The sequence below is a fragment of the Rattus norvegicus genome, chromosome 15 (assembly GCF_021556685.1).
Source record: "Rattus norvegicus strain SHRSP/BbbUtx chromosome 15, alternate assembly SHRSP_T2T, whole genome shotgun sequence".
NCBI classification, from domain to species: domain Eukaryota; kingdom Metazoa; phylum Chordata; class Mammalia; order Rodentia; family Muridae; genus Rattus; species Rattus norvegicus.
The window spans coordinates 27,750,854-27,778,180 of NC_141548.1; the positions used below are offsets into that span (position 1 = coordinate 27,750,854).

The 27,327-nt window shown below is 39.2% G+C and overlaps 2 protein-coding genes across 3 annotated transcripts; both read left to right on the forward strand.

Annotated features, from left to right (window-relative positions):
* The first annotated feature begins 6,718 nt into the window (after positions 1-6,718).
* Positions 6,719-9,270, forward strand: Or11h6 (olfactory receptor family 11 subfamily H member 6). Its single transcript, XM_087587201.1, has 2 exons — positions 6,719-6,740; positions 8,324-9,270. Exons 1-2 carry the CDS (start codon positions 6,719-6,721, stop codon positions 9,268-9,270), a joined length of 969 nt encoding a protein of 322 aa, XP_087443327.1.
* Positions 9,271-20,231: 10,961 nt separating this feature from the next.
* Positions 20,232-24,166, forward strand: Or11h23b (olfactory receptor family 11 subfamily H member 23B). Of its 2 annotated transcripts, XM_087586360.1 has the most exons (2): positions 20,232-20,326; positions 23,218-24,166. In XM_087586360.1, the coding sequence occupies exon 2, from the start codon at positions 23,228-23,230 to the stop codon at positions 24,164-24,166; it is 939 nt and encodes a 312-aa protein (XP_087442486.1). In that variant the 5' UTR covers positions 20,232-20,326; positions 23,218-23,227. The 2 variants fall into 2 exon arrangements, with proteins under 2 accessions (XP_087442486.1, NP_001000838.1); NM_001000838.1 differs by lacking the exon at positions 20,232-20,326 and having other exon boundaries at positions 23,228-24,166.
* Positions 24,167-27,327: the final 3,161 nt, after the last annotated feature.

The window sequence follows — 27,327 nt, forward strand, 5'->3', positions numbered from 1 at the left end:
GAACATCTATACTCCAAATGCAAAGACACCCACATTCTTTTTTTAATTTTTGAATTTTTTTGCATTTTTATTAGATATTTTTTATTTACACTTCCAAAGTTATCCACTTCCCCAGTATTCTGAACATAAACCCCCTATCCCATAACCTCTTCCCCTGCTTCTATGAGAGTGTTCCCCCACCCAGCCCTTCCCAACTCCCTCCCCTGACATTCCCCTACACTGAGGCATCGAGCCTGGACAGTACCAAGGGTTTCTCCTACCATTGGGGGTACCCACATTCACAAGGAAACTACTAAAGCTCAAAGCAAACCTCATACAATGATAGTGGGAGACTTCAACACCCAACTCTCATCAATGGACAGATCATGGAAATCCAACAGAGACACAGTGAAACTAACAGAAGTTATGAGCCAAATGAACACAAACTTATACAACATTTCATGCTAAAACAAAAGAATATACCTTGTTCTCAGCACCCCATGGTACCATCTCCAAAACTGACCACATACTCGGTCACAAAACAGGTCTCAACAGATACAAGAAGATTGAAATAATCCTATAAGATCACCATGGACTAGGGCTGGTTTTCAATGGCAACAAAAACAACAGAAAGCCACATACGCATACACATGGAAGCTGAACAACGCTGTACCCAATGACAACTTGGTCAAGGAAGGAATAAAGGAAGAAACTAAAGACTTTTTAGAATTTAATGAAACTGAAGGTACAACATGCCCAAACTTATGGGGCACAGTGAAAGCAGTGCTAAGAGGACACTCATAGCTCCAAGTGCCTCCAAAAAATACATACATACATAGATACATACATACATACATACATACATACATACATACATACATACATACAATTACTGGAGAAGGCATACATTTGAAAGCACACATGAAAGCTCTAGAACAAAAAGAAGCAAATACACCCAAGAGGAGTAGACAGCAGGAAATGATCAAACACAGAACTGAGACCAACCACGTAGAATCAAAAAGAACTATACAAATAATGAACAAAACCAGGAGCTTTGAGAAAATCAACAACATAGATAAACCCTTAACCTGACTAACCAGAGGTCACAGAAAAAGTATCCAAATTAACAAAATCAGAAATGAAAATGGAGACATAACAACAGAAACTGAAGAAATGAAAAAAAGTTATCAGATAGTACTACAAAAGCCTATACTCAACAAAATTGAAAAATCTGGAGGGAACAAACAATTTTTCTAGACAAATACCAGGTACCAAAGTTAAATCAGGATCAGATAAACCATCTAAACATAGTCGTCCCATAACTCCTAAAGAAATAGAAACAGTCGATAAAAGTCTCTCAACCAAAAAGGACCAGAACCAGATGGATTTAGTGCAGAATTCTATCAGACCTTCAAAGGAGACCTAGTACCAATACTCTTCAAACTATGCCACAAAATAAAACCAGAAGGAACTCTACCCAATTTGTTCTATGAAGCCACAATCATGCTTGGATCTAAACCACAAAATGCCCACAACAAAGAAAGAGAAATTCAGATCAATCTCCCTTATGAATATCAATTCAAAATTCTCAATAAAATTCTCACAAACTGTATCCAAGAACACATCAAAATGATTGCCCATCATTATCAAGTAGGCTTCATCCAAGAGATTCAGGGATGGTTCAATATACTTAAATCCACCAACGCAATCCACTATATAAACAAACTCAAATATAAAATCCACATAATCATCTCATTAGACACTCAGAAAGCATTTGACAACATTCAACAACCCTTTATCTTAAAAGTCTTAGAAAGATCAGGAATTCAAGGCCCATACCTAAACATAGTAAAAGCAACATACAACAAACCAGTAGCCAGCATTGAAGCTATCCCACTAAAATCAGTTACTGAACAAGACTGCCCACTCTCTCCATACCTATTCAATAAAGTACTGAAATACTAGCCAGGGCAATTGAACAACAAAAAGAAGTCAAAGGGATACAAATGGGAAAAGAAGAAGTCTAAATATCACTATTTGCAGATGATATTATACTTAAGTAGCCCCAAAAATTCCACCAGACAACTCCTACACCTGATAAACAACTTCAGCAAAGTGACTGGATATAAAATTAACTCAAACAAATCAGTAGCCTTCCTCTACTCAAAGCATAAACAGGCTGAGGAAAATTAAGTTCGTGAAATGACATCCTTCACAATAGTCACAAATAAAATTAAATACTTTGGTGTGACTCTAATCAAGCAAGTGAAAGATCTGTATGACAAAAACTTCAAGTCTCTGAAGAAAGAAATCAAAGAAAATCTCAAAAGATGAAAAGATTTCTCATGCTCATGAATTGGCAGGATTAATATAGTAAAAATGGCCATCTTGCCAAAAGTAATCTACAGATTCAATGCAGTCCCCATAAAGTTCTCACTCAGGTGATAGCAGATGCTGGCAAGGACGTGGAGAAAGAGGAACAGTCCTCCATTGTTGGTGGGATTGCAAGTTGGTACAACCATTCTGGAAATCAGTCTGGCAGTTCCTCAGATAATTGGACATAGAACTACCTGAGGACCCAGCTATACCTCTCTTGGGCATATACTCAAAAGATGCTCCAACATATAACAAGGACGCATGCTCCATTATGTTCATAGCAGCCTTATTTATAATAGCCACGAGCTAGAAAGAATCCAGATGTCCTTCAACAGAGGAAAGGATCAGAAAGTGTAGTACATTTACACAATGGAGTATTACTCAGCTATGAAAAACAATGACTTCCTGAAATTCTTAGGCAAATGAATGGAACTAGAAAACATCATCCTGAGTGAGGTAACCCAGTGACAAAAGAACACACACAGTATGCATTCACTGATAAGTGGATATTAGCCCAAAAGCTTCAATATCTAAGAAAAATATCACAGATTATATGAACCTCAAGAAGAAGGAAGCCCAAAATGTGGATGCTTCAGTCCTTCTTAGAGAGTAGAACAAAATACGCACCAGAGGAAATACAGAGAAAAAGAGTGGAGCAGGGAGTGAAGGAAAGGTCATCCAGAGACTGCCCCACCTGGGGATCCATTCCATAAGCAGCCACCAAACCCAGTCACTTATGCCGATGCCAAGAAGTGCTTGCTGACAGGAGCCAGATATGGATGTCTCCTGAGAGGTTCTGCCACAGCCTTACTGATACAGATGAGGATGCTTGCAGCTAACCATCAAACTGAGCATGGGGATCCCAATGGTGGAGTAGGAGAACGGAACTGAAGGGTTTTGCAACCCCATAGGAAGAACAACAATATCAACCAACCAAACCCCCACCCCCAGGGCTCCCAGAGACTAAACCACCAATCAATGAGTACTTATGGAGGGACCCATGGTTCCAGCAGCATATGTAGCAGAGGATGGCATTGTCAGGCATTGACAAGAAAGAAGCCCTTGGTCCTCTGAAGGCTCATTTCCCCAGTTAGGGGAATGCCAGGGCACTGATGTGGGAGAGGGTTGATGGGAGTGGGAGCATCTTCATAGAAGCAGGAGGAGGGCAGAGAGATGACGGGAGAGGGAAGAATGAGGATAACATTTGAAATATAAATATATAAAATATACAAAAGTGAGGAAATGCCTCCATAACAACCAGCTTTAAGGAATTTTCTTAATTAGTCATCAATACCAGAGGGCCCAGCCCATTGTGGGTGGTGCCATTCTTGGGCTGGTGGTCCTGGGTTCTATAGAAAGTAGTCTGGGCAAGCCATAAGGAACATGCCAGTAAGCAGCACCCCTCCATGGCCTCAATGTCATCTCCTGTCTCCAGTTTCCTGCCCAATTTGAGTTCCTGTCCTGACTCCCTTCATGATGAACAGCAATATGGAAGTGTAAGCCAAATAAATGCTTTCCTCCCCAACTTGCTTTTTGGTCATGGTGTTTTGTCTCAACAATAACCCTAACTAAGACACTCTCTGAGATGAGTGGCCAGTACAGCATCACCTGAATGAGCTTTCAAATAGTATAATTTATGTCAACACATACATTAGTGACTTTGGAATTTTTTTTAGGTTGGTACAACAAGCTGAAAGAAAATAAAACTTCAAATCATACCAGTCTAAGTTTACCAGTTTTTAGTATCTTTATATTTGAAGCCCAAAATAGCATGCAATCTCCATGAAATTCGTACCTTGTTTGTTCTCATCACCCACATGTAATCAGTGTTTACCTGGCAATATGACATATAGTGAGTACTAATAAATGTTTGTTGAGCAATGATTTTTCAAAGGGGATTAAGCAAGTCTATTCCGGAGAGTCTAAATTGAGTAATCACCAAGACATGTGGCCCTGTGTTCACACACTTAAATACACGTGTGGGATTTCCTCTCTTCCTTGTTAGCCTCCCCACTGTACCCAGTACATCATTAGCCTCCCCACTGTACCCAGTACATCATTTCCTCATGATGTCACTTGGGAAAATATAAAGGGATCCAGGTAGAATTAAATGCACTCACAGAAACAGAGGCACAGGGAAGGAAGTAGGTACCTCCCAGCGCACACACTGGAGAACTATGGGCCTTATTCAGAAGAGATTTGCCAAGTCTTAATAATCTCTGACTTGATAAACATGTTTTATTTGGTGCAGACTACTGAAGGACATAAGTCACTGAAGCCACAGGTAGCAGTTTCTGTCCATAACTCAGCTTTTAGTCTGTGTAAGGAAAAGAGATTCTCATGACAGCAGTTTCTCTAAGACCTTCCTTGTGGAGCCGGAAGTGCCAGCAGGTATGTTCAGAAGCCTGCATGCACAGCACTGCTGCTCTGTAGCTTCAGGGCTGTCTGTCAGCAGTTCAAAGCGTGGCAGTCTGGGGATCCCGTAACTCTGTTTTCCTCTGTGTAGCAAAAGATACGGGATTTTTCATTTCTCCCAACACACTCTTAAAGTGTGTGCACAACAATATATTTACACTGGTGTTTCTCCAGGCAATATAGACTTCGTGCCATAAAAGTTCCAGGAAAAAAATAGTGTTTGGATGTGTTGATACTGGGAAAGAGGTCATCAAATCCCTGTCAAAACATGGCCTCAGACTTGTACTGTTTTGTAAAATAGTGATGCCTTGGTTAACAGATTACATTTCGGAGGAGCAGCTGAGGAGGGCTGCTGTCTGTCAGCATTGTTAGGGGTGACAAATGAGTGTGTGCAAGCTGAGAAAGAAGTAATCCGGTAGATTCTCCTTTCCTTTAGACTTGATCACGTAAAACATAAATTCTTTAAAGAAGAGCCCCTGGGGGCTGGGGATTTAGCTCAGTGGTAGAGCCCTTGCCTAGCAAGTGCAAGGCCCTGGGTTCGGTCCCCAGCTCCGGAAAAAAAAAAAAAAGAAGAGCCCTTGCTCTTATAATTTTTTAAATCACTTCCCTGGGCAAGTTGCTTTAATTTTCACAAGTGACTGGGGTAAAGAGGAGAGTCTGGCTCCCATATTAACTTTACAGAACAGATTTCCTAGGTTCTTTGTCTTCCTCCTCAACCCAGCCGCCCATTTGTGCATCCCTGAAGATGAGCAGAAAGATCGAAAAGGTAAGTGTAACTTGCTGATCAGTGTATTTTTTGAGATGGTTTCAACTGAAAAAAATGCAATAATTTTTAATGTATCTGTGGTTTACCTTCTTCCCATTCCACAGATAATCATAACTCCACTTCAGCACAAATAATGTCAGCAAAACCTGGTGCATTATAAAATCAAAGCATTAAAAGTTAAGAATTAAGAAATATGGAGTCTATTTCAAAGCCACACACTGACGTGTAATTCTATTTCTTTTTTTTTTTTTTTTTGGTGCCAAGAATAGGGTAAACAATTACTGTCTACTATAGAGAGAATTCCAAAGGATCTATGCTATGCCCAATTAAATTCATCATGGGGTTTATACTACCCAGATTTACTCACTCTAACCTTCACTGGAATAGATGTCATTCTGCTCCAAGCACACAGAAAACTGAAGAGTTACAGAGCTGAAGAAACTGTGTACACATGAGCAAACAGATAGGATCATACTCTTCCTTGATTTGATAAAGCAAATCTTCTAAAGAGAAAGAAGCCTTATATTTCATATTAATGCCTATTCCCAGAACTTAACACGCTGACAGGATGGACATTGTTAAATGACTGAATAAATGAGAAGTTGCTGGAGTGCTACAATTTAAATTCAGTATGCAATCTTTTATCTTTACTGCAAACCTAGTAACTGTGTTTCCAGACAAGAATCACACAATATGTGGCCTGACCCATATAAGTATGAAAATATATCTGAAATTGCAATTCTCTTAGAAATTTTAATTTTAGTCACAATTATACTATATTGAACTAAATCACTTGAATAAATGCACATTTCATAAAAACCATGTAAGTTAGGGCTGCAGATGTAGCTCACTTAGTTGGGGGACAGAGGTAGCCTAGGGGGCACCAAGCCCTGTCCCTGCATACAGCTGGCCATGGTTTCACATTCCTGTGATCTTTCAAATCTATTGATGAAGTGGAGGCAGGAGGATCAGGGGTTCAGGGTAACCCTTATATACAGAGTTGGTTAGAGGTTTACTTGAGACCCTATCTCCAAAAATAATTATAAAAATAAAAGAATTTTCATTATAAAAATGTTATCACTCCTAATATCCAAATTTAACTTGGCAATATAATATCTATCACTGAGTTTTACTCCAGGTTTGACAAGCACTACGCCACTGACCTCTCTAGAAAGTACATCAATGGCCATGAGGACGGAATCCGGTGAGTATCTTAGTATCCGCGATTGATACATTATCAATAATTTTATTTTGGAGTCAAAATATTGGTCATTTTAAAATAGTGGATGTACAGGTCTGCACCAAATCCTCTGGATATAGATATGAGCCTTCAGTTTAGTGTCCAAGGGATTCCCACGTGTGGGAACAAGTGGGTGTCTGATTCATGTGCCTTCTCTTGGGCTTTTTTCCTTCTGCAGGTTTGCTTTGTCTAACTGCAAGGTGATGGGGGTTTTGCATCTATACCTTTTATTTTGTTGTGTTTGGTTGTTATCACTTAGAAGCCTGTTCTTTTCTAATGAGAGACAGAAAGAGGGGTGCTCTAGAAAGAAGGAGGGGAAGGGAGGAATTGGGAGGAGTAAAGGGAAAGAAAATCTGTAGTCAAATTACATTGTCTGAGAAAATTATCTAGTCTCATTAAAAAGGAGGAAAGGAAAAAATAAAATATTGATGGTGGCTGACTCAGGAAGAAATATTCAAATTTTCAGTTGATATCAACTACTGGTTCAATCAATAGTAAAAAGAACTTACCAGTCTCTACACATCCTAAGGTGATCCTTCTGTTCATTATTACAATTAATTATATTTTAATTTTAAATAGTAAAAATAAGGCAAGATTGTAAAGGAACTAGTTACACAGGGTAGGGCTTAATTCGTGCCAAAAATAAAATTGTTTTATATACTAGAGAATTTGACACGCCCAACAGCAAGTTACCTTAAAAGTCAAGCCATGCTAATGAAGCACAGCTCAGGAGACAGGAGAAGGAGAGGAAAGCTGGGGAAGCAATGACCCACAGAAGAAATCTTGTGTAGGGAATAAATGCCTGTCTGCATTTAATTTTAGATTTCACTATGATCTTCACAGGAAACAGAATTGACTTATTTTGTGTATATTCAACAAAGATAAAATCGACTTAGGGAATGCCAGGATCATGCATAGAAGTAATAAAGTATGCTCAATATAAAAAAAAGTGCTTTAAGAAAGCCAGCACTCAAGGGAAACAACTGGATGGCTGAGCTAATCCAGATAAGACCAGAAAGGGTGAGATCACAAAGAAACTATGTAGGTTGCTCCCAAAATATTGTAAAGATGTCTGAATACTTACTGTGCAGAGCCTACCTAAAAATAGAAATGCAACAGGTCTGAAGTCTACCCCACAGTTTCAATCTTATCTGTTTTTATCAGATGCCCGTCTGTAAACTGACTAAGAGGACAATTTAGCACTGTTTTCCTTCAGATTTATACCTAATTGTGCTTCAGAATTAAAAACGTGTTCAAAGTTCCTACAAAGGACAATGGTTTCTACCAGTACAGATATCAAAAGTCCAAATAACCTGGTATGTATGAAAATAACTGGCTTTGCAGATACCATTAAGTAAACTCTTTCAATGTCTGAATGTCATTTTCTTCTCCTTTGTAAACAAGAAAAGAGTGTTCCTCCTATTGCTCAAAGGATCATCAGGAGGAACCAATGAAAAATTACAGGTACATTTACTGGCAGTATGTTTGAAAAATGTGAAAAATATCCATTATCATTCATTCCTCTGTTGTTTCTGTTTTTCCAACAGCGTTGGGATCCAAGAACAATACGATACACTTTGTGACTGAGTTTATCCTCCTGGGTTTCAGTATCCAGGGGGAGATGCGAAGTTTCTTCTTCTCTTCAGTTCTGGTTCTTTACCTCTTGACCTTGCTGGGGAATGGAGCTATTGTGTGTGCTGTTAGATGGGATCAGAAGCTCCACACACCCATGTACATCTTCCTGGGAAACTTTGCCTTTTTAGAGATATGGTATGTCTCTTCCACCATCCCAAACATGCTGGTCAATATCCTCTCTGAGAGTAAGACCATCTCCTTCTCTGCCTGCTTCTTCCAATTCTATTTCTTTTTTTCACTTGGTACAACAGAGTGTTTCTTCCTGTCAGCTATGGCTTACGATCGATACCTGGCTATCTGTCGACCATTACACTACCCCTCTATCATGACTAGGAAGTTCTGTGTCATCCTGATTTGTATCTGCTGGGTGAGTGGATTCCTGTGCTATCCAGTCCCCATTATCCTCATCTCCCAACTTCCTTTCTGTGGACCTAACATCATTGACCACTTTGTGTGTGACCCAGGACCATTGTTCGCACTATCCTGCGTACCTGCTCCTTCCACCGAGCTTCTCTGTTATACCTTCAACTCAATGATTATCTTTGGACCCTTCTGCTCTATCTTGGGATCCTACACTCTAGTGCTCAGAGCTGTGCTTCGAGTTCCTTCTGGTGCTGGTCGAACTAAAGCTTTCTCCACATGTGGATCCCACTTAGTGGTGGTGTCTCTGTTCTATGGAACGCTTATGGTGATGTATGTGAGCCCAACATCAGGGAACCCAGCAGGCATGCAGAAGATCGTCACTCTGATTTATTCAGCCCTGACACCCCTCATAAATCCCCTCATCTACAGTCTCCGAAACAAAGACATGAAAAATGCCTTAAAGAAAGTGCTAAAACTAACAACTATCCAAAACTGAGACAATTTTGAAAAGGCATGGGTTACTTTTTATATCAACATTAATTAATAATTAATAATTAATAATTATTTTTATGATTCAGATTAATAGGATCTATGGCGATCTTGCCTCAGCCATCTCTGAATTCATCATGTCCATACACCTTTTATCTTTGCCATATCCCCATATATTTCTGAGTCTTTAATAGTGCCTCTTCTTTCAGACTAGCACTTTAATTTAATTTAGTTTCTACACAGATGAATAAGCATGGCTTTCTGTCTTTGGTTCATACATGATATTCCCCAGTTTGATCCATTTGCTGCCTGTAATAAAATTTCATTCTTTTTCATGGGAAAATCCATGTTGCATGATATTTATTTTTTTCTATTTATCCATCGACACTGACAGGCACATAAGCTGTTCCATACCTTAACTATCATAAACAGTGTCATCAGTATCACTTTTGTACATTGACTTTAATTCATATATATATGTATATATATATGTGTGTATGTATATATATGTGTGTGTTTACATGTGTGTATGTGTGTGTGTCTGTTGTCATCTGTGTATATATATATATGCATGTGTGTGTCTGTGTGTATATATATATACATATATACATATATGTGAGTGTGTGTGTCTGTCTGTATAGATATATGTGTGTGTATGTGTGTGTGTCTGTCTGTATATATATATGTGTGTGTGTATGTGTGTGTGTCTGTCTGTATATATGTGTGTGTGTGTCTGTCGTCTGTGTATATATATATGCATGTGTGTGTCTGTCTGTGTGTGTATAAATATATACATATATATGTGAGTGTGTGTGTCTGTCTGTATATATATGTGTGTGTGTGTATGTATATATGTGTGTGTGTATATGAGTGTGTATATGAGTGTGTGTGTGTGTTATAGCTGGATCATATAGTAATTCTAGTTTTAGTTTTTTGAATACTGTTTTCTGTTCTGGTTATACTGATACATTGCAAATGAGTCACATGTAACGTATGAATAATAGCAGTAAAGAATTGCTTCTTTTAAGTATCTGCTAACCTACATTGAAACAGAGGAAAAGACTCATCATTCACAGTCCTTAAGAGCTCAAGTGTAAGTTCAGCTCATGGGTGACAGATGCTCAATAACAAAGCTTTGTATTTGTAGCCTTACTAAATACTTACATGGTGTTAGCATATATACAAGCAATATGTCTGTTTGTGTGTGTTTGTGTGTGTTGAACATTCTCTGGTGGAAGAAATCAATTACATACTTATTTGAGGCTTTTTAATCTCTAATAGTCAGAAAATTAATTTTCTTAGATGAGTAAAAACACCACACATACGAGCACACACATACAACACTCTCTCTAATTACATGGTCATTTGAGGATAATACTCTAAATCCCAAGTTCTATATTAAAAATAGCAAGTTGCAAGTACTCCGTTTTCTCATTTACAAATGAGATTTTACAGGCTGAGAGCATAGACAGACATTTTACTTCTTAGCTCTGAGAGTCACACATCGTGTTCAACTGAAGAGCCATGTGCTGTCTCTCTTTGAATGTATTCCAGGGATGCTCCAACCTCAAACTTGGCAAGCTTCTCTTAAGTCCTCACGTAGCAGCCAAACACTTATAGTCCTCAATCTCGCTGACTCACGATTTTGTGCCACATACAGCACATGCTTACCATCCTTTACAACACACTGCCACATTGTAGGAAAGGGGATGCCATGACCAAAGATCTTACAGTTCTGACAGGGTGAGGACAGCAGAGTACGGCATTTTAGGAAGCTTCTCTACTAGAAACATGAAACCAGATATAACTGAAACTATCCCAGATACAGATCCATGGGTGAGGCTCCAAATCGCCTTTTTGTGTGCTCTGTTATCATAGGATATAAAACTAACCCACTCTGTGGAATGTTACAGCCTTTCCTGATTCAGTATCCTGGTATTTTCTGGTTGTACCCCAAAAAAATGTTTTAACTCTTTTTTTTTTAATTGCATTCTAAGAAAACCATAAACTCCTTTAAAAATGTTACTAGAACTAACAAAAATCTCTCATTTACACAATAGTTGATAAAAAAAATCCCTCTGGAATGCAGAGAAGGAAGGTGGGGACCACAGACATGGTGGATGGCCAGTCAGCTGTGGCTTCCTTCTCTTCTCCTTCAGAGGATGAACTCTGGTTTTCTGTCCCCCATTGTCTGAAAGCAGATTGTAGTTTACGGGTCAGTCACTTCAACCTGTTTGCCCTTTGCTCCCTCTTACCTTTTGCTTGTTCTTTTCTATCTGATGATTTAGATGCTCCTGAGACCTGTTTTGGCATCGCACACACTTTGGCTGGGAAAGGCTTGGCTGACAGCCTCAGAGAGCAGTGCTTGGGCTCCACCTTCTCCCGCTGTGTCCATGCTGACCTTCTTTATGGGTATGGGGTGGTGTTGGGTGGGAAGTACATGCAATGCCAAGCAGAGCTTCAATACGTAGCCACCATTGCCCTAAACTGTACTTTTTTTTCCCCTATAATTTATCACCTTTTTTTCCTCCATCTTTATTAAATTGGGCATTTCTTATTTACATTTCAATTGCTATTCCCTTTCCTGGTTTAACCCACTATATTTAACATCATCTTTCTGGGTAAACTCGGCCCTTCAGGATGGCATTAGGGGCCAGTGAGTGGCTCAGTGAGTAAAGGCACCTGCTGTAAGCCTGACATCCTCAGTGTGATGCCTGGAATCCACATGATAGGAGGAAGCCACCTCCCACGAGCATCACCTGACTTCACATACACACCATGGCACACTCTCACAGATGAGAGTGCAAATGCAGATAGATAGATAGATAGATAGATAGATAGATAGATAGATAGATAGATAGGTGGGTGGGTGGGTGGGTGGGTGGGTGGGTGGGTGGGTGGGTGGGTGGATGGATGGATGGATAGATAGATAGATAGATAGATAGATAGATAGATAGATAGATAGATAGATAGATAGATGGATGGATGGATGGATGGATGGATGGGTGGGTGGGTGGGTGGGTGGGTGGGTGGGTGGGTGGATGGATGGATAGATAGATAGATAGATAGATAGATAGATAGATAGATAGACAGACAGATAGATACATAGATACATAGATACATAGATGATACATAGATACATAGATGATACATAGATAATGTGCAGGTGTGTGAATAGATGAATAGACAATAAATAAATAAATAAATAAATAAATAAATAAATAAATAAATAAATAAATCCCCCAAAATTAAACAACCTTATTTAGGAAGAATGGTAATGGTCTGTGTCTATGACCTAGTGAAGTTTAATTGAAGGTGAGGATCACACTTTCTTGTATGTAGAGACAGATATTAAGAATACAGTCAGCTACTATACAGCTTTCATAAAGTGGTAGTTTCGTGTTCTTCAATAAGACCTCTAACTTCACTAGCACTGGGTAGTTGGTTACGTTTCAAACACCTGGTATGATGACCCTCCTACTGAGCAGGTCTTGAGTAAACTTAGAGAGCTATTAGTTACCAATAGCAGTGTGTGCCATTGCTGCACCCTGAGGTTATTTCTCCATGTTGGCGGCTGTACGAGTTTGCAGTAAGCAGGCCGGTATGTGACGGATGGTTGTTGCTTCCTTGGGGAATTTTCATGTCACTTTCTATTTTTTTAATTTATTTATTAATTTGAGTATTTCTTATTTACATTTCGAATGTTATTCTCTTTCCGGTTTCCGGGCAAACATCCCCCTAATCCCTCCCTCTCCCCTTCTTTATGGGTGTTCCCCTCCCCATCCTCCCACCAATGCCACCCTCCCCCCAACAATCACGTTCACTGGGGGTTGAGTCTTAGCAGGACCCAGGGCTTCCCCTTCCACTGGTGCTCTTACTAGGATATTCATTGCTACCTATGAGGTCAGAGTCCAGGGTCAGTCCATGTATAGTCTTTAGGTAGTGGCTTAGTCCCTGGAAGCTCTGGTTGCTTGGCATTGTTGTACATATGGGGTCTCGAGCCCCTTCAAGCTTTTCCAGTTCTTTCTCTGATTCCTTCAATGGGGGACCTATTCTCAGTTCAGTGGTTTGCTGCTGGGATTCGCCTTTGTATTTGCTGTATTCTGGCTGTGTCTCTCAGGAGAGATCTACATCCGGCTCCTGTCGGCCTGCACTTCTTTGCTTCATCCATCTTGTCTAATTGGGTGGCTGTATATGTGTGGGCCACATGTGGGGCAGGCTCTGAATGGGTGTTCCTTCTGTGTCTGTTTTAATCTCTGCCTCTCTATTCCCTGCCAAGGGTATTCTTGTTCCCCTTTTAAAGAAGGAGTGAAGCATTCACATTTTGATCATCCGTCTTAAGTTTCATGTGTTTTAGGCATCTAGGGTAATTCAAGCATTTGGGCTAATAGCCACTTATCAATGAGTGCATACCATGTGTGTTTTTCTGTGATTGGGTTAGCTCACTCAGGATGATATTTTCCAGTTCCAACCATTTGCCTACGAATTTCATAAAGCCGTTGTTTTTGATAGCTGAGTAATATTCCATTGTGTAGATGTACCACATTTTCTGTATCCATTCCTCTGTTGAAGGGCATCTGGGTTCTTTCCAGCTTCTGGCTATTATAAATAAGGCTGCTATGAACATAGTGGAGCACGTGTCTTTTTTATATGTTGGGGCATCTTGTGGGTATATGCCCAAGAGAGGTATAGCTGGATCCTCAGGCAGTTCAATGTCCAATTTTCTGAGGAACCTCCAGCCTGATTTCCAGAATGGTTGTACCAGTCTGCAATCCCACCAACAATGGAGGAGTGTTCCTCGTTCTCCACATCCTCGCCAGCATCTGCTGTCACCTGAGTTTTTGATCTTAGCCATCCTCAGTGGTGTGAGGTGAAATCTCAGGGTTGTTTTGATTTGCATTTCCCTTATGACTAAAGATGTTGAACATTTCTTTAGGTGTTTCTCAGCCATTCGGCATTCCTCAGCTGTGAATTCTTTGTTTAGCTCTGAATTTTGTATACAATGTTTATTAAGTGAGGAAGTTGCTTCTGCTTATACTTTTTTTATAGTATATTTAACATTTATGTTTTTCTTTTTTATTATTATTAACTTGAGTATTTCTTATATACATTTCGAGTGTTATTCCCTTTCCCGGTTTCCGGGCAAACATCCCCCTCCCCCCTCCCCTACCCTATGGGTGTTCCCCTCCCAACCCTTCCCCCATTGCCGCCCTCCCCCCAACAGTCTATGAACCCCATTTTTTAATAGGGTTATTTGTCTCCCTGCGGTCTAGCTTTTGAGTTCTTTGTATATTTTGGATATAAGGCCTCTATCTGTTGCAGGATTGGTAAAGATCTTTTCCCAATCTGTTGGTTGCCATTTTGTCCTAATCACAGTGTCCTTTGCCTTACACAAGCTTTGCAGTTTTATGAGATCCCATTTGTTGATTCTTGATCTTAGAGCATAAGCCATTGGTGTTTGGTTCAGGAAATTTTTTTCCAGTGCCCATGTGTTCGAGATGCTGCCATAGTTTTTCTTCTATTAGGTTCAGTGTATCTGGCTTGATGTAGAGGTCCTTCATCCACTTGGACTTAAGCTTTGTACAGGGTGATAAGCATGGATAGATTTGCATTCTTCTACATGTTGACCTCCAGTTGAACCAGCACCATTTGCTGAAAAAATGCTATCTTTTTTCCATTGAATGGTTTTGGCTCCTTTGTCAAAAATCAGGTGCCGATATGTGTGTGGGTTCATTTCTGGGTCTTCAATTCTGTTCCATTGGTCTATCTGTCTGTCTCTGTACCAATACCATGCAGTTTTTATCACTATTGCTCTGTAATACTGCTTGAGTTCAGGGATAGTGATTCCCCCTGAAGTCCTTTTATTGTTGAGGATAGCTTTAGCTATCCTGGGTTTTTTGTTATTCCAGATGAATTTGCAAATTGTTCTGTCTAACCCTTTGAAGAATTGGATTGGTATTTTGATGGAGATTACATTGAATCTGTAGATGGCTTTTGGTAGAATGGCCATTTTTTACTATATTAATCCTGCCAATCCATGAGCATGGGAGATCTTTCCATCTTCTCAGGTCTTCTTCAATTTCTTTCTTCAGAGTCTTGAAGTTCTTATTGTATAGATCTTTTACTTGCTTGGTTAAAGTCACACCGAGGTACTTTATATTGTTTGGGTCTATTATGAAGGGTGTCATTTCGCTAATTTCTTTCTCGGCTTCTTTCTCTTTTGTGTAGAGGAAGGCTACTGATTTATTTGAGTTAATTTTATACCCAGCCACTTTGCTGAAGTTGTTCATCAGCTTTAGTAGTTCTCTGGTGGAACTTTTGGGATCACTTAAATATACTATCATGTCATCTGCAAATAGTGATATTTTGACTTCATCTTTTCCGATCTGTATCCCCTTGACCTCCTTTTGTTGTCTGATTGCTCTGGCTGTAACTCCAAGAACTATATTGAATAAGTAGGGAAAGAGTGGGCAGCCTTGTCTAGTCCCTGATTTTAGTGGGATTGCTTCAAGTTTCTCTCCATTTAGTTTAATGTTAACAACTGGTTTGCTGTATATGGCTTTTACTATGTTTAGGTATGGGCCTTGAATTCCTATTCTTTCCAGGACTTTTATCATGAAGGGGTGTTGAATTTTGTCAAATGCTTTCTCAGCATCTAATGAAATGATCATGTGGTTTTGTTCTTTCAGTTTGTTTATAGAATGGATCACGTTGATGGTTTTCCGTATATTAAACCATCCCTGCATGCCTGGGATGAAGCCTACTTGATCATGGTGGATGATTGTTTTGATGTGCTCTTGGACTCGGATTGCCAGAATTTTATTGAGTATTTTTGCGTCGATATTCATAAGGGAAATTGGTCTGAAGTTCTCTTTCTTTGTTGGGTCTTTGTGTGGTTTAGGTATAAGAGTAATTGTGGCTTCATAGAAGGAATTCGGTAGTGCTCCGTCTGTTTCAATTTGTGGAATAGTTTGGATAGTATTGGTATGAGGTTTTCTATGAAGGTCTGATAGAATTCTGCAGTAAACCAGTCTGGACCTGGGCTCTTTTTGGTTGGGAGACCTTTAATGACTGCTTCTATTTCCTTAGGAGTTATGGGGTTGTTTAACTGGTTTATCTGTTCCTGATTTAACTTCGGTACCTGGTATCTGTCTAGAAAATTGTCCATTTCCTGCAGATTTTCAAGTTTTGTTGAATATAGGCTTTTAAAGTAAGATCTGATGATTTTTTTGAATTTCCTCTGAATGTGTAGTTATGTCTCCCTTTTCATTTCTGATTTTGTTAATTTGGACACACTCTCTGTGTCCTCTCATTAGTCTGGCTAAGGGTTTATCTATCTTGTTGATTTTCTCAAAGAACCAACTTTTGGTTCTGTTGATTCTTTCTATGGTCCTTTTTGTTTCTACTTGGCTGATTTCAGCTCTGAGTTTGAATATTTCCTGTATTCTACTCCTCCTGGGTGTATTTGCTTCTTTTTGTTCTAGAGCTTTTAGGTGTGCTGTCAAGTTGCTGACATATGCTCTCTCCTGTTTCTTTCTACAGGCACTCAGAGCTATGAGTTTTCCTCTTAGCACAGCTTTCATTGTGTCCCATAAGTTTGGGTATGTTGTACCTTCATTTTCATTAAATTCTAAAAAATTTTTAATTTCTTTCTTTATTTCTTCCTTGACCAGGTTATCGTTGAGTAGAGCATTGTTCAACTATCACATATATGTGGGAGTTCTTCCCTTACTGTTATTGAAGACCAGCTTTAGGCCGTGGTGGTCTGATAGCACGCATGGGATTATTTCTATCTTTCTGTAGCTGTTGAGGCTTGTTTTTTGACCAATTATATGGTCAATTTTAGAGAAAGTACCATGAGGAGCTGAGAAGAAGGTATATCCTTTTGCTTTAGGATAGAATGTTCTATAAATATCTGTTAAGTCCATTTGGCTCATGACTTCTCTTAGTCTACGTCTCTGTTTAATTTCTGTTTCCATGATCTGTCCATTGATGAGAGTGGGGTGTTGAAATCTCCTACTATTATTGTGTGAGGTACAATGTGTGTTTTGAGCTTTAGTAAGGTTTCTTTTACGTATGTAGGTGCCCTTTTATTTGGGGCACAGATATTTAGGATTGAGAGTTCATCTTGGTGGATTTTTCCTTTGATGAATATGAAGTGTCCTTCCTTATCTTTTTGATGACTTTTAGTTGAAAATTGATTTTATTTGATATTAGAATGGCTACTCCAGCTTGCTTATTCTGACCATTTGCTTGGAAAGTTGTTTTCCAGCCTTTGACTCTGAGGTAGTGTCTGTCTTTGTCTCTGAGGTGTGTTTCCTGTAGGCAGCAGAATGCAGGGTCCTAATTGCATATCCAGTTTGTTAATCTATGTCTTTTTATTGGGGAGTTGAGACCATTGATGCTGAGAGATATTAAGGAATAGTGATTATTTCTTCCTGTTATATTCATACTTGGCTGTGAGGTTATGTTTGTGTGCTTTTCTTCTCTTTGTTTTGTTGCCAAGAAGATTAGTTTCTTGCTTTTTCTAGGGTGTAGCATGCCTCCTTACGTTGGACTTTACCATTTATTATACTTTGTAGTGCTGGATTTGTAGAAAGATATTGTGTAAATTTGGTTTTGTCATGGAATATCTTGGTTTCTCCATCTATGTTAATTGAGAGTTTTGCAGGATACAGTAACCTGGGCTGGCATTTGTGTTCTCTTAGGGTCTGTATGACATCTGTCCAGGATCTTCTGGCTTTCATAGTGTCTGGCGAAACGTCTGGTGTGATTCTGATAGGTCTGCCTTTATATGTTACTTGACCTTTTTCCCTTACTGCTTTTAATATTCTTTCTTTATTTTGTGCATTTGGTGTTTTGACTATTATGTGTCGGGAGGTGTTTCTTTTCTGGTCCAATCTATTTGGAGTTCTGTAGGCTTCTTGTATGCCTATGGGTATCTCTTATTTTAGGTTAAGGAAGTTTTCTTCTATGATTTTGTTGAAGATATTTACTGGTCCTTTGAGCTGGGAGTCTTCACTCTCTTCTATACCAATTATCCTTAGGTTTGATCTTCTCATTGAGTCCTGGATTTCCTGTATGTTTTGGACCAGTAGCTTTTTCCGTTTTACATTATCTTTGACAGTTGAGTCGATGATTTCTATGGAATCTTCTGCTCCTGAGATTCTCTCTTCTATCTCTTGTATTCTGTTGGTGATGCTTGTATCTACGGCTCCTTGTCTCTTCCTTTGGTTTTCTATATCCAGGGTTGTTTCCATGTGTTCTTTCTTTATTGCTTCTATTTCCATTTTTAATTCCTTCAATTGTTTGATTGTGTTTTCCTGGAATTCTTTCAGGGATTTTTGCGATTCCTCTCTGTAGGCTTCTACTTGTTTATTTATGTTTTCCTGTGTTTCTCTAAGGGAGTTCTTCATGTCTTTCTTGAAGTCCTCCAGCATCATGATCAAATATGATTTTGAAACTAGATCTTGCTTTTCTGGTGTGTTTGGATATTCCGTGTTTGCTTTGGTGGGAGAATTGGGCTCCGATGATGCCATGTAGTCTTGGTTTCTGTTGCTCGGGTTCCTGGGCTTGCCTCTCACCATCAGATTATCTCTAGTGTTTCTTTGTTCTGCTATTTCTGACAGTGGCTAGACTGTCCTATAAGCCTGTGTGTCAGGAGTGCTGTAGACCTGTTTTCCTGTTTTCAGCCAGTTAAGGGAACCGAGTGTTCTGCTTTCGGGCGTGTAGTTTTTCCTAACTACAGGTCTTCAGCTGTTCCTGTGGGCCTGCGTCTTGAGTTCACCAGGCAGGTCGCTTGGAGCAGGAAGTTTTGTCTTACCTGTCGTCCCGAGGCTCAAGTTTGCTCGTGGGGTGTTGTTTATGAGCTCTCCACGGGAGCAGCAACCAGGAAGATCTGCGCTGCCCTTTTCGGGAGCTTCCGTGCACCAGCGTTCCAGATGGCATTTGGTGTTTTCCTCTGGAGTCAGAGATATGGGCAGAGTGTAGTCTCTTCTGGTTTCCCAGGCGTGTCTGCCTCTCTGAAGGTTTTGCTCTCCCTCCCACGGGATTTGGGTGCAGAGAACTGTTTATCTGGTCGGTCCATTCAGGTTCTGGCGGTGTCTCAAACGCACCGTACTTGCTGCTCCTGTGCCCTTGTCCAAGAGAACCCAGAGGCCATATACAGTTTCCTCTTGAGCCAGGGATGTGGGCAGGGGTGGGCAGTGTTGGTGGTCTCTTCCGCTCTGCAGTCTCAGGAGTGCCCACCTGTGCAAGTGAGCTCTCTCTCCCACGGGGTTTGGGAGCATTGAGTTGGAGGCAGGGAGCACGAGATTCTTCATGTCACTTTCTGATAGCACCAAAGTGCAAGCAACTAAGGGAGGCTAAGAGTGGAGAAACTGGCTTTCCTGGGAAGAGTACACCCACGAGTTACTCAAAACCAAATGGTTGGGTTGTGTTTCAATACTTAGGAATGTCTGTGCACGTGTGTAACAACAATTAATAAAAATGAAGCTACAAATTTGAAAAAGAGCAAGAAGGGGAATGTGGAAAGGTTTGAATGCATTATAGGGAATGGAAAGATGATATTATTATAAACTTAAAACACTAAAACCATTTAAATAAAATATAATAAAGGAATGTTTAAAAGAAATGAGATTTAATTGAACATTCTATGTATCTCATCACAAAAGTTGCATACCCTTTTAGAGACTCTCAAACTTAAGGAGGGAAGGACATGAGATTTGTGGCACATTATTAATAATCCCTGTAGAGCAATTTATCAAAATCCTTAGTGAAACTCCATGACAAGAAGCAAAGAGGTCCCCAAGGACCACATGGAAAATAATAGGTTCATTTGTACAGAGAGCTGAGAAATCTTAACAGTTGGCAACATAGGACATAAAAAGGGAACAACACACAATCTTTACACAGCAAGAAACAGAACACTACAATCTTGTAGTGCAAAGGAAGCAGAATTAGCAATGTATGGAATGCTTATACACAGCAGCTGTGCTTGATCCAGGAAAGGAGAGAATCTTTGTAGCCTTACTCTGACTGCAGGATGACCTAGTATGTGGCAGGCACTACTGTTGTTCTGCGTGACAGGTGGGTCTACTAAGTAATGCATCTGCCCATTCACTGGGCTCAAAGGTTGTCAACAAATGTCAGTTTGTCTTTCTGCTCAAAATTAAAAGAAAAAGAACATTATCCAGAATGTTTAGGTCACCATGGAATTTGCCCACTCCAAAGCCAATGAGCTAAAGGGTATCAAGTTTATTCACAGAACAACGTGGCTAACGCATCAGGGAAGATGAGTCTTTTTATGATATGTGTGCAGGACAGTGAGGGAATAACTCTCTGCCCTGAAATGGAAGCCAATAGGAATCAATATCAGAATTACTGTTTTCTTTCTCAGTTCTCTCTCCATCCATTGCACAGCTCATTAAGAAAGGATCTGGGAATGGGCTGCACGCTTGTAATCATAGCACTGGAAGGGGAACCAGGAGTTCCTGGGTGTGAGGCCAGGATGAGCTGTATAGAGAGACCTTAGAGATAGAGATTCTCTCTTTGAGGGGAGAAGCAAAAAGAGGAAGAAAAGAGGGATGAGAAGAGAACGTGGCTGTGCGGCAAGATGAAGTCAGTGCTGATGAAGATTACAAATTCATGTAGAACCTAACAACAGCCATGTAAGGAAGAGCCTTTGCATTAACATTGGCAGTTATCTGTGGTTTCATCTGCCATCCTCCCCTAGGACTAACATTTTATCTGCACGTTGTTCTACTGTCTTTAATGTCGACAAATGTAATCTACAGCTGCTATGCATGTGGCTCAGATTTACATATTTCGATTTGACATCAAAATCTATGACCTGGGTTCAGAGTCATTGCTGCTGCTGCTGCTGCTGCTGCTGCTGCTGCTGCTGCTGCTGCTGCTGCTGCTGCTGCTGCTTCATTCCAGGGGAAAGGACTGCTCAGCCCCCTGTTGTAGAGAGGTTTATGTGAAAATGTGGAAAACTTGTAGTGTGGCTATAGAAACTACGGGTCTTTCTTGATGTGCTGCCAAAATGAGAATCGGTATGGGTTGCTTTAATTCTTAATAATTATCTTAGTTTGAAAAACTTAAAATCTCTTCATTCTCATATTTCTTTTCTTCATAGCTTCTTGTCTAAAAATATAGAAGCTACGTTGCTCAATTAGAACCATTCACTTGGGCTATTACTAAACTGTTGTTCCTGGGACAGCTACACCATCACCAGTGTATCTATCTTATCTAATATCATCTCCACGTTTTCTTTTTATTATGTTCAATGAATACTATAAGTGCTATATGTGCTATTTCTATTAAAATATATATATAATGCTCTTCCTCATAAAAAGTTTAAATCTTTTTGTTCAGCCAGGCATAGTTCTCATAATGATATCTACCACTCAAAAGGCTAAGACAGGAAGATGAAAGGTTCAAAATGTAGCCTAAGAGGCTAAATAGCAAATTTCAGGCCAGCCAGTACTGTACGTACTAAAACATCATCTTTAAAGGGGAATTTTAAAAGATTTTGTTGATACTTTGAATCTATCCCTGTGCTCTTTCCCTGTGCTTTGATGGTTTTTCTCTTTTTTCCAGGTTTTTTCTTTTATCTTTACTAACTTGAGTATCTCTTATTTATTTATTTCTTATTATCATTCCCTTTCCCGGTTACCAGGTTTTTTCCAGTTTTTTATTGTATCTTTTTATGGTATAGGTTAATGAAATCCATAACATCATATATGCTAGGTAAGTACTACCTACATCCCAGCTTGATTTTTAAAATTATTTTTCCTTGGAAAAATGTAACAAAAGAGGAAAGAAATGAAGAAGATTCAGAGGAAAGATGAATTGAGGAAGGGAAGTGAGAGCCATAGAAGTGTATTAACTTCATGAGATTGTCATAGTAAAATATCTATTATATACAATTAGCATGTCATTATAAAGAAGACAAACTTATCTGTGATTACTATGTTCTGCAAAAGGAGGGCAAATTTTGGAATGTAAATAAATTAAATTTAGAAACAACTATTTTTATTTTTTTGCCTTGCTTTTTAATATTGGATATAACTTAAATAAAAGAAGATAGGCTGTGAATAATAAATTGTCAGGAAAATTCTGGACCTAATAAAAGTGTTTTATGGAGGAAAATCTCATAAGTATTCACATACATTATGTCCATTAATATAACAATATTAAATGAATAGAAAATGATAAACTAAAAAATATTTTAAAAAATGGTAAATTGACATGTGAAATTAAATTGAATAAAATAGAGGCTTTTATTGCTAAAAACAAAAAATTATTTATAAAATTATAAGATAATTTAAGATATTGTATAATCCTTATACAATATCTTAAAATATGAAAAAGCAAGCTGCATAAATTATTTATTATTATTGACTTTCTTCTCCTGTCATTATTCAACATAATCAAAAATAAATTCTCTTAATAACAGTTCCAAAAACAATCTAAATTAATGTCAAATTATAAACCATTGAAATTTATACAAAGGCTATTGAAAATAATAGCATGCATGTCCTCAGACTAAAAAGGATGGAACTTTGGTTGTGTTTGAACAAGCCAGAGGGGGGAAAAAATGCCATAATTTCAATATTTTGATTTTGAATTTTTTTTTGCACCTGTTTTACTGGTGCAGAAACCAAACCCTGGGCTTTATGCTAAAAAAGTGGTATATCACTAAAATAACAAAAAAGAAATTTAATTAATTTTCTACTGCCACTGAAAACTCACAAAACTTACTATTTAGTTTTTAGAAACAGATTAACTTTGGAACGAAAGGGACATACTCAGAAATAGGATAAAATTTATTCAATGTTCTAAACTATTCAGTGCATTTGCCTGCATGGGTCAATCTCTTTGTCCAAAGAAAAGCTTCAAGATATTTCATCAACAAAGTATATCATTATAATCTACCTTCTTCCCACAGTCTGGTGGTCATGAATAAGTCAGAGGCATCCACAGTGACATATTTTGTCTTATTGGGCTTCCCTGGTCCCTGGAAGATTCAAATCACACTTTTCTCACTGATTCTGCTGGTCTACATGATAACTTTGACTGGGAATATGGCCATCATTTGTGCAGTGAGGTGGAACCAACAACTCCACACCCCTATGTACATGTTCCTGGCCAACTTCTCCTTCCTAGAAATCTGGTACGTGACCTGCACAGTCCCCAACATGCTGGTCAACTTTCTATCCAAAACTAAGACTATGTCCTTCTCTGGATGCTTTACTCAGTTCTACTTCTTCTTCTCCCTGGGTACAACTGAATGTTTCTTCCTCTGTGCCATGGCTTATGATAGGTACCTAGCCATCTGCCACCCACTGCACTATCCTGCCATCATGACTAGGCAATTCTGCAGTATTCTTGTGTCCCTCTGTTGGATCATTGGTTTCTCTCTATATTTGATTCCCATTTTCTTCATTTCTCAATTGTCTTTCTGTGGCCCCAATATCATTGATCATTTTCTCTGTGATGTGGACCCACTAATGGCACTCTCCTGTACCCATACACCCATCGTAAAACATGTGTTCTATTCAATAAGTACTCTTATCATTACTCTCACTGGCTTGTACATCCTTGCATCCTATATCCTGGTGCTCAGAGCTGTTCTCCAGGTTCCTTCAGATGGACGACAAAAGGCCTTCTCAACCTGTGGGTCCCACCTGCTGGTGGTGTCTCTGTTTTATGGAACCATAGTGGTGATGTATGTGACTCCCACATCTGGCAAATCAGTTGACATGCATAAAGCTATCACACTGATATACTCTGTGGTGACACCAGCTTTAAATCCCTTCATCTATAGCCTGCGTAACAAGGACATGAAATATGCTCTCCATAATGTCTTCTTTGGGAAGATGATTATGAAAAACTAATAAACAGAGTTTTTTTAATACAACTATAGGACACTCAATACTTACAAGGCCACCTTTATGAATGTGACACATACTCACCAATACACATATATATATATAAATAAATATAAAAATTAATCTTGTTTTCTTGTTGGTTGTTGCTGTTGTTGTTGTTGTTGTTGTTGTTGTTGTTTTAATCTAAGCAGGTCATAGTGGTGTGTACCTTTAATCTAAGTGGTTGAAAGCAGAAGAAGATAGAGGTATGTGAGTTCAATGTCAAACAGGAATAGATAATGAAACCCTGTCTCAAAAGACCAAAAAAATAAAAGTTGTCAAGGAAGGCATATTCAGAATGAAGCCATCCTGAATCTGAAAGTTAATCTATATATGCTACAAAGGGTAGAGTCAGTGAGGTGACTCAAACACTTTGGAGGAGCCCAGAAGATTGTGAGTGAATCCCAGATATTAGATAATGAGTTATTTACACTTTTGGAGTTTGACTTTGCTGTCTTCATATTGTGACTGTGCCAGGGTTCTTCCTTCTTGAAGGAAGAAAGTATTAACGTACTTTTCATTTTTCAGAAGCCCACAGTTTAGAAACTAATTTTTAAAAAGATTTTAGGTTTTAAATGAGACTTCATATCTTGAAAGAGACTGAATTTTAAAGTGTTTCAGTTTAAAGACTGTGGAACATTAAAAGTTACAAAGTAAAAAAATGTTTATGAAGTGTTTAATATTGTAACATTCATGTTAATTGTGATCCTGGGGATAAACAAGAAAGGAGAGATTCTGACTTAACAGTGATATGTTTGTTTGTCAAGTTGACACGTGGTCAGTTGAGTTAGCTAATGTTATGTCAACTTGATACAATCTAGAATCACCTGAAAGGAGGGAAACCAGATTAGAAATTATTTCTATAAGATCCAGCTGTACGGCTTTTCATAATTAGTGATCGAGGCAGGGTGGCACGGCTCACTGTGGGTGGTGTTGTCCCTGGACTGGTGGTCCTGGGACCTATAAAAAGTAAGCTGAGCAAGCGATGATGAGCAAGCCAGTAAGCAGCACTCCTCCATGGCCCCTCTTCATCAACCCCTGCCTCCTGGTTCCTGCGATGTTCCTGCCTTGTTTTCCTTCAGTGATAGACTATAGTGTTGGAAGTGTAGGACAAATGAACACTTTCTTCCCCAAATTGCTTTTGGACATGGTGTTTCAGCAGCAAGAGTATATTTAAATAACAAATATCATTTTGGACCCACTATTAAAAGATTGTGAAACACATATATTTCACATCTATTATTTCAACTAGCCAACAGTAGGTAAGAGGAACTCAGAATTAAACTGAAGCCATAAATAAGAATACATTTAGTGAAAGGTTTTTTTTTCTTCATCTTTATTAAATTGGGTATTTATTATTTACATTTCAATTGTTATTCCCTTTCCTGGTTTCCAGGCAAACATCCCCCTAACCCCTCCACGTCCGCTTCTATGTGGGTGTTCCCCTCCCCATCCTGCCCCCATCACCCCTCTCCCCCTAACAATCATGTTCACTGGGGGTTCAGTCTTGGCAGGATCTAGGGCTTCCCCTTCCACTGGTGCCCTTACTAGGCTATTCATTGCTACCTATGCAGTTGGAGCCCAGGGTCAGTTCATGTATATTCTTTGGGTAGTGGCTTAGTCCCTGGAAGCTCTGGTTGGTTAGCATTGTTGTTCATATGGGGTCTCAAGCCCCTTCAAGCTCTTCAGTCCTTTCTCTGAATACTTCAACAGGGGTCGCATTCTCAGCTCTGTGGTTTGCTGCTGGTGTTCGCCTATGTATTTGCCGTATTCTGGCTGTGTCTCTCAGGAGAGATCTACATCTGGTTACTGTCAACCTGCATTTCTTTGCTTCATCCATCTTATCTAGTTTGGTGGCTGTATATGTATGGGTCACATGTGGGGCAGGCTCTGAATAGGTGTTCCTTCTGCCTCTGTTCTAAACTTTGCCTCCCTATCCCCTCACGAGGGAATTCCTGTCCCCCTTTTAAAGAAGGAGTGAAGCATTCACATTTTGGTCATCCTTCTTGAGTTTCATGTATTCTGGGCATTTAGGGTAATTTGAGCATTTGGGCTAATAGCCACTTATCAATGAGTGCATACCATGTGTTTTTTTCTGTGATTGGGTTACCTCACTCAGGATGATATTTTCCAGTTCCAACCATTTGCCTACGAATTTCATAAAGGCATTGTTTTTGATAGCTGAGTAATATTCCATTGTGTAGATGTACCACATTTTCTGTATCCATTCTTCTGTTGAAGGGCATCTGGGTTCTTTCCAGCTTCTGGCTATTATAAATAAGGCTGCTATGAACATAGTGGAGCATGTGTCTTTGTTATATGTTGGGGCATCTTTTGGGTATATACCCAAGAGAGGTATAGCTGGGTCCTCAGGTAGTTCAATGTCCAATTTTCTGAGGAACCTCCAGCCTGATTTCCAGAATGGTTGTACCAGTCTGCAATCCCACCAACAATGGAATAGTGTTCCTCTTTCTCCACATCCTCGCCAGCATTTACTGTCACCTGAGTTTTTGATCTTAGCCATTCTGACAGGTGTGAGGTGAAATCTCAGGGTTGTTTTCATTTACATTTTCCTTATGACTAAAGATGTTGAACATTTCTTTAGGTGCTTCTCATCCACTTGGCATTCCTCAGCTGTGAATTCTTTGTTTAGCTCTGAACCCCATTTTTAATAGGATTATTTGTCTCCCTGCGATCTAAATTCTTGAGTTCTTTGTATGTTTTGGATATAAGCCCTCTATTTGTTGTATGATTGGTTAAGATCCTTTCCCAGTCTGTTGGTTGGCGTTTTTTCCTAACAACAGTGTCCTTTGCCTTACAGAAGCTTTGTAGTTTTTACCAGGATTAATATAGTAAAAATGGCCATTTTACCAAAAGCAATCTACAAATTCAATACAATCCCTACCAAAATTCCAATCCAATTCTTCAGAGAGTTAGACAGAACAATTTGCAAATTCATCTGGAATAACAAAAAACCCAGGATAGCTAAAACTATCAAAAACAATAAAAGGACTTCTGGGGGAATCACTATCCCTGAACTCAAGCAGTATTACAGAGCAATAGTGATAAAAAATTGTATGGCATTGGTACAGACACAGACAGGTAGACCAGTGGAATAGAATTGAAGA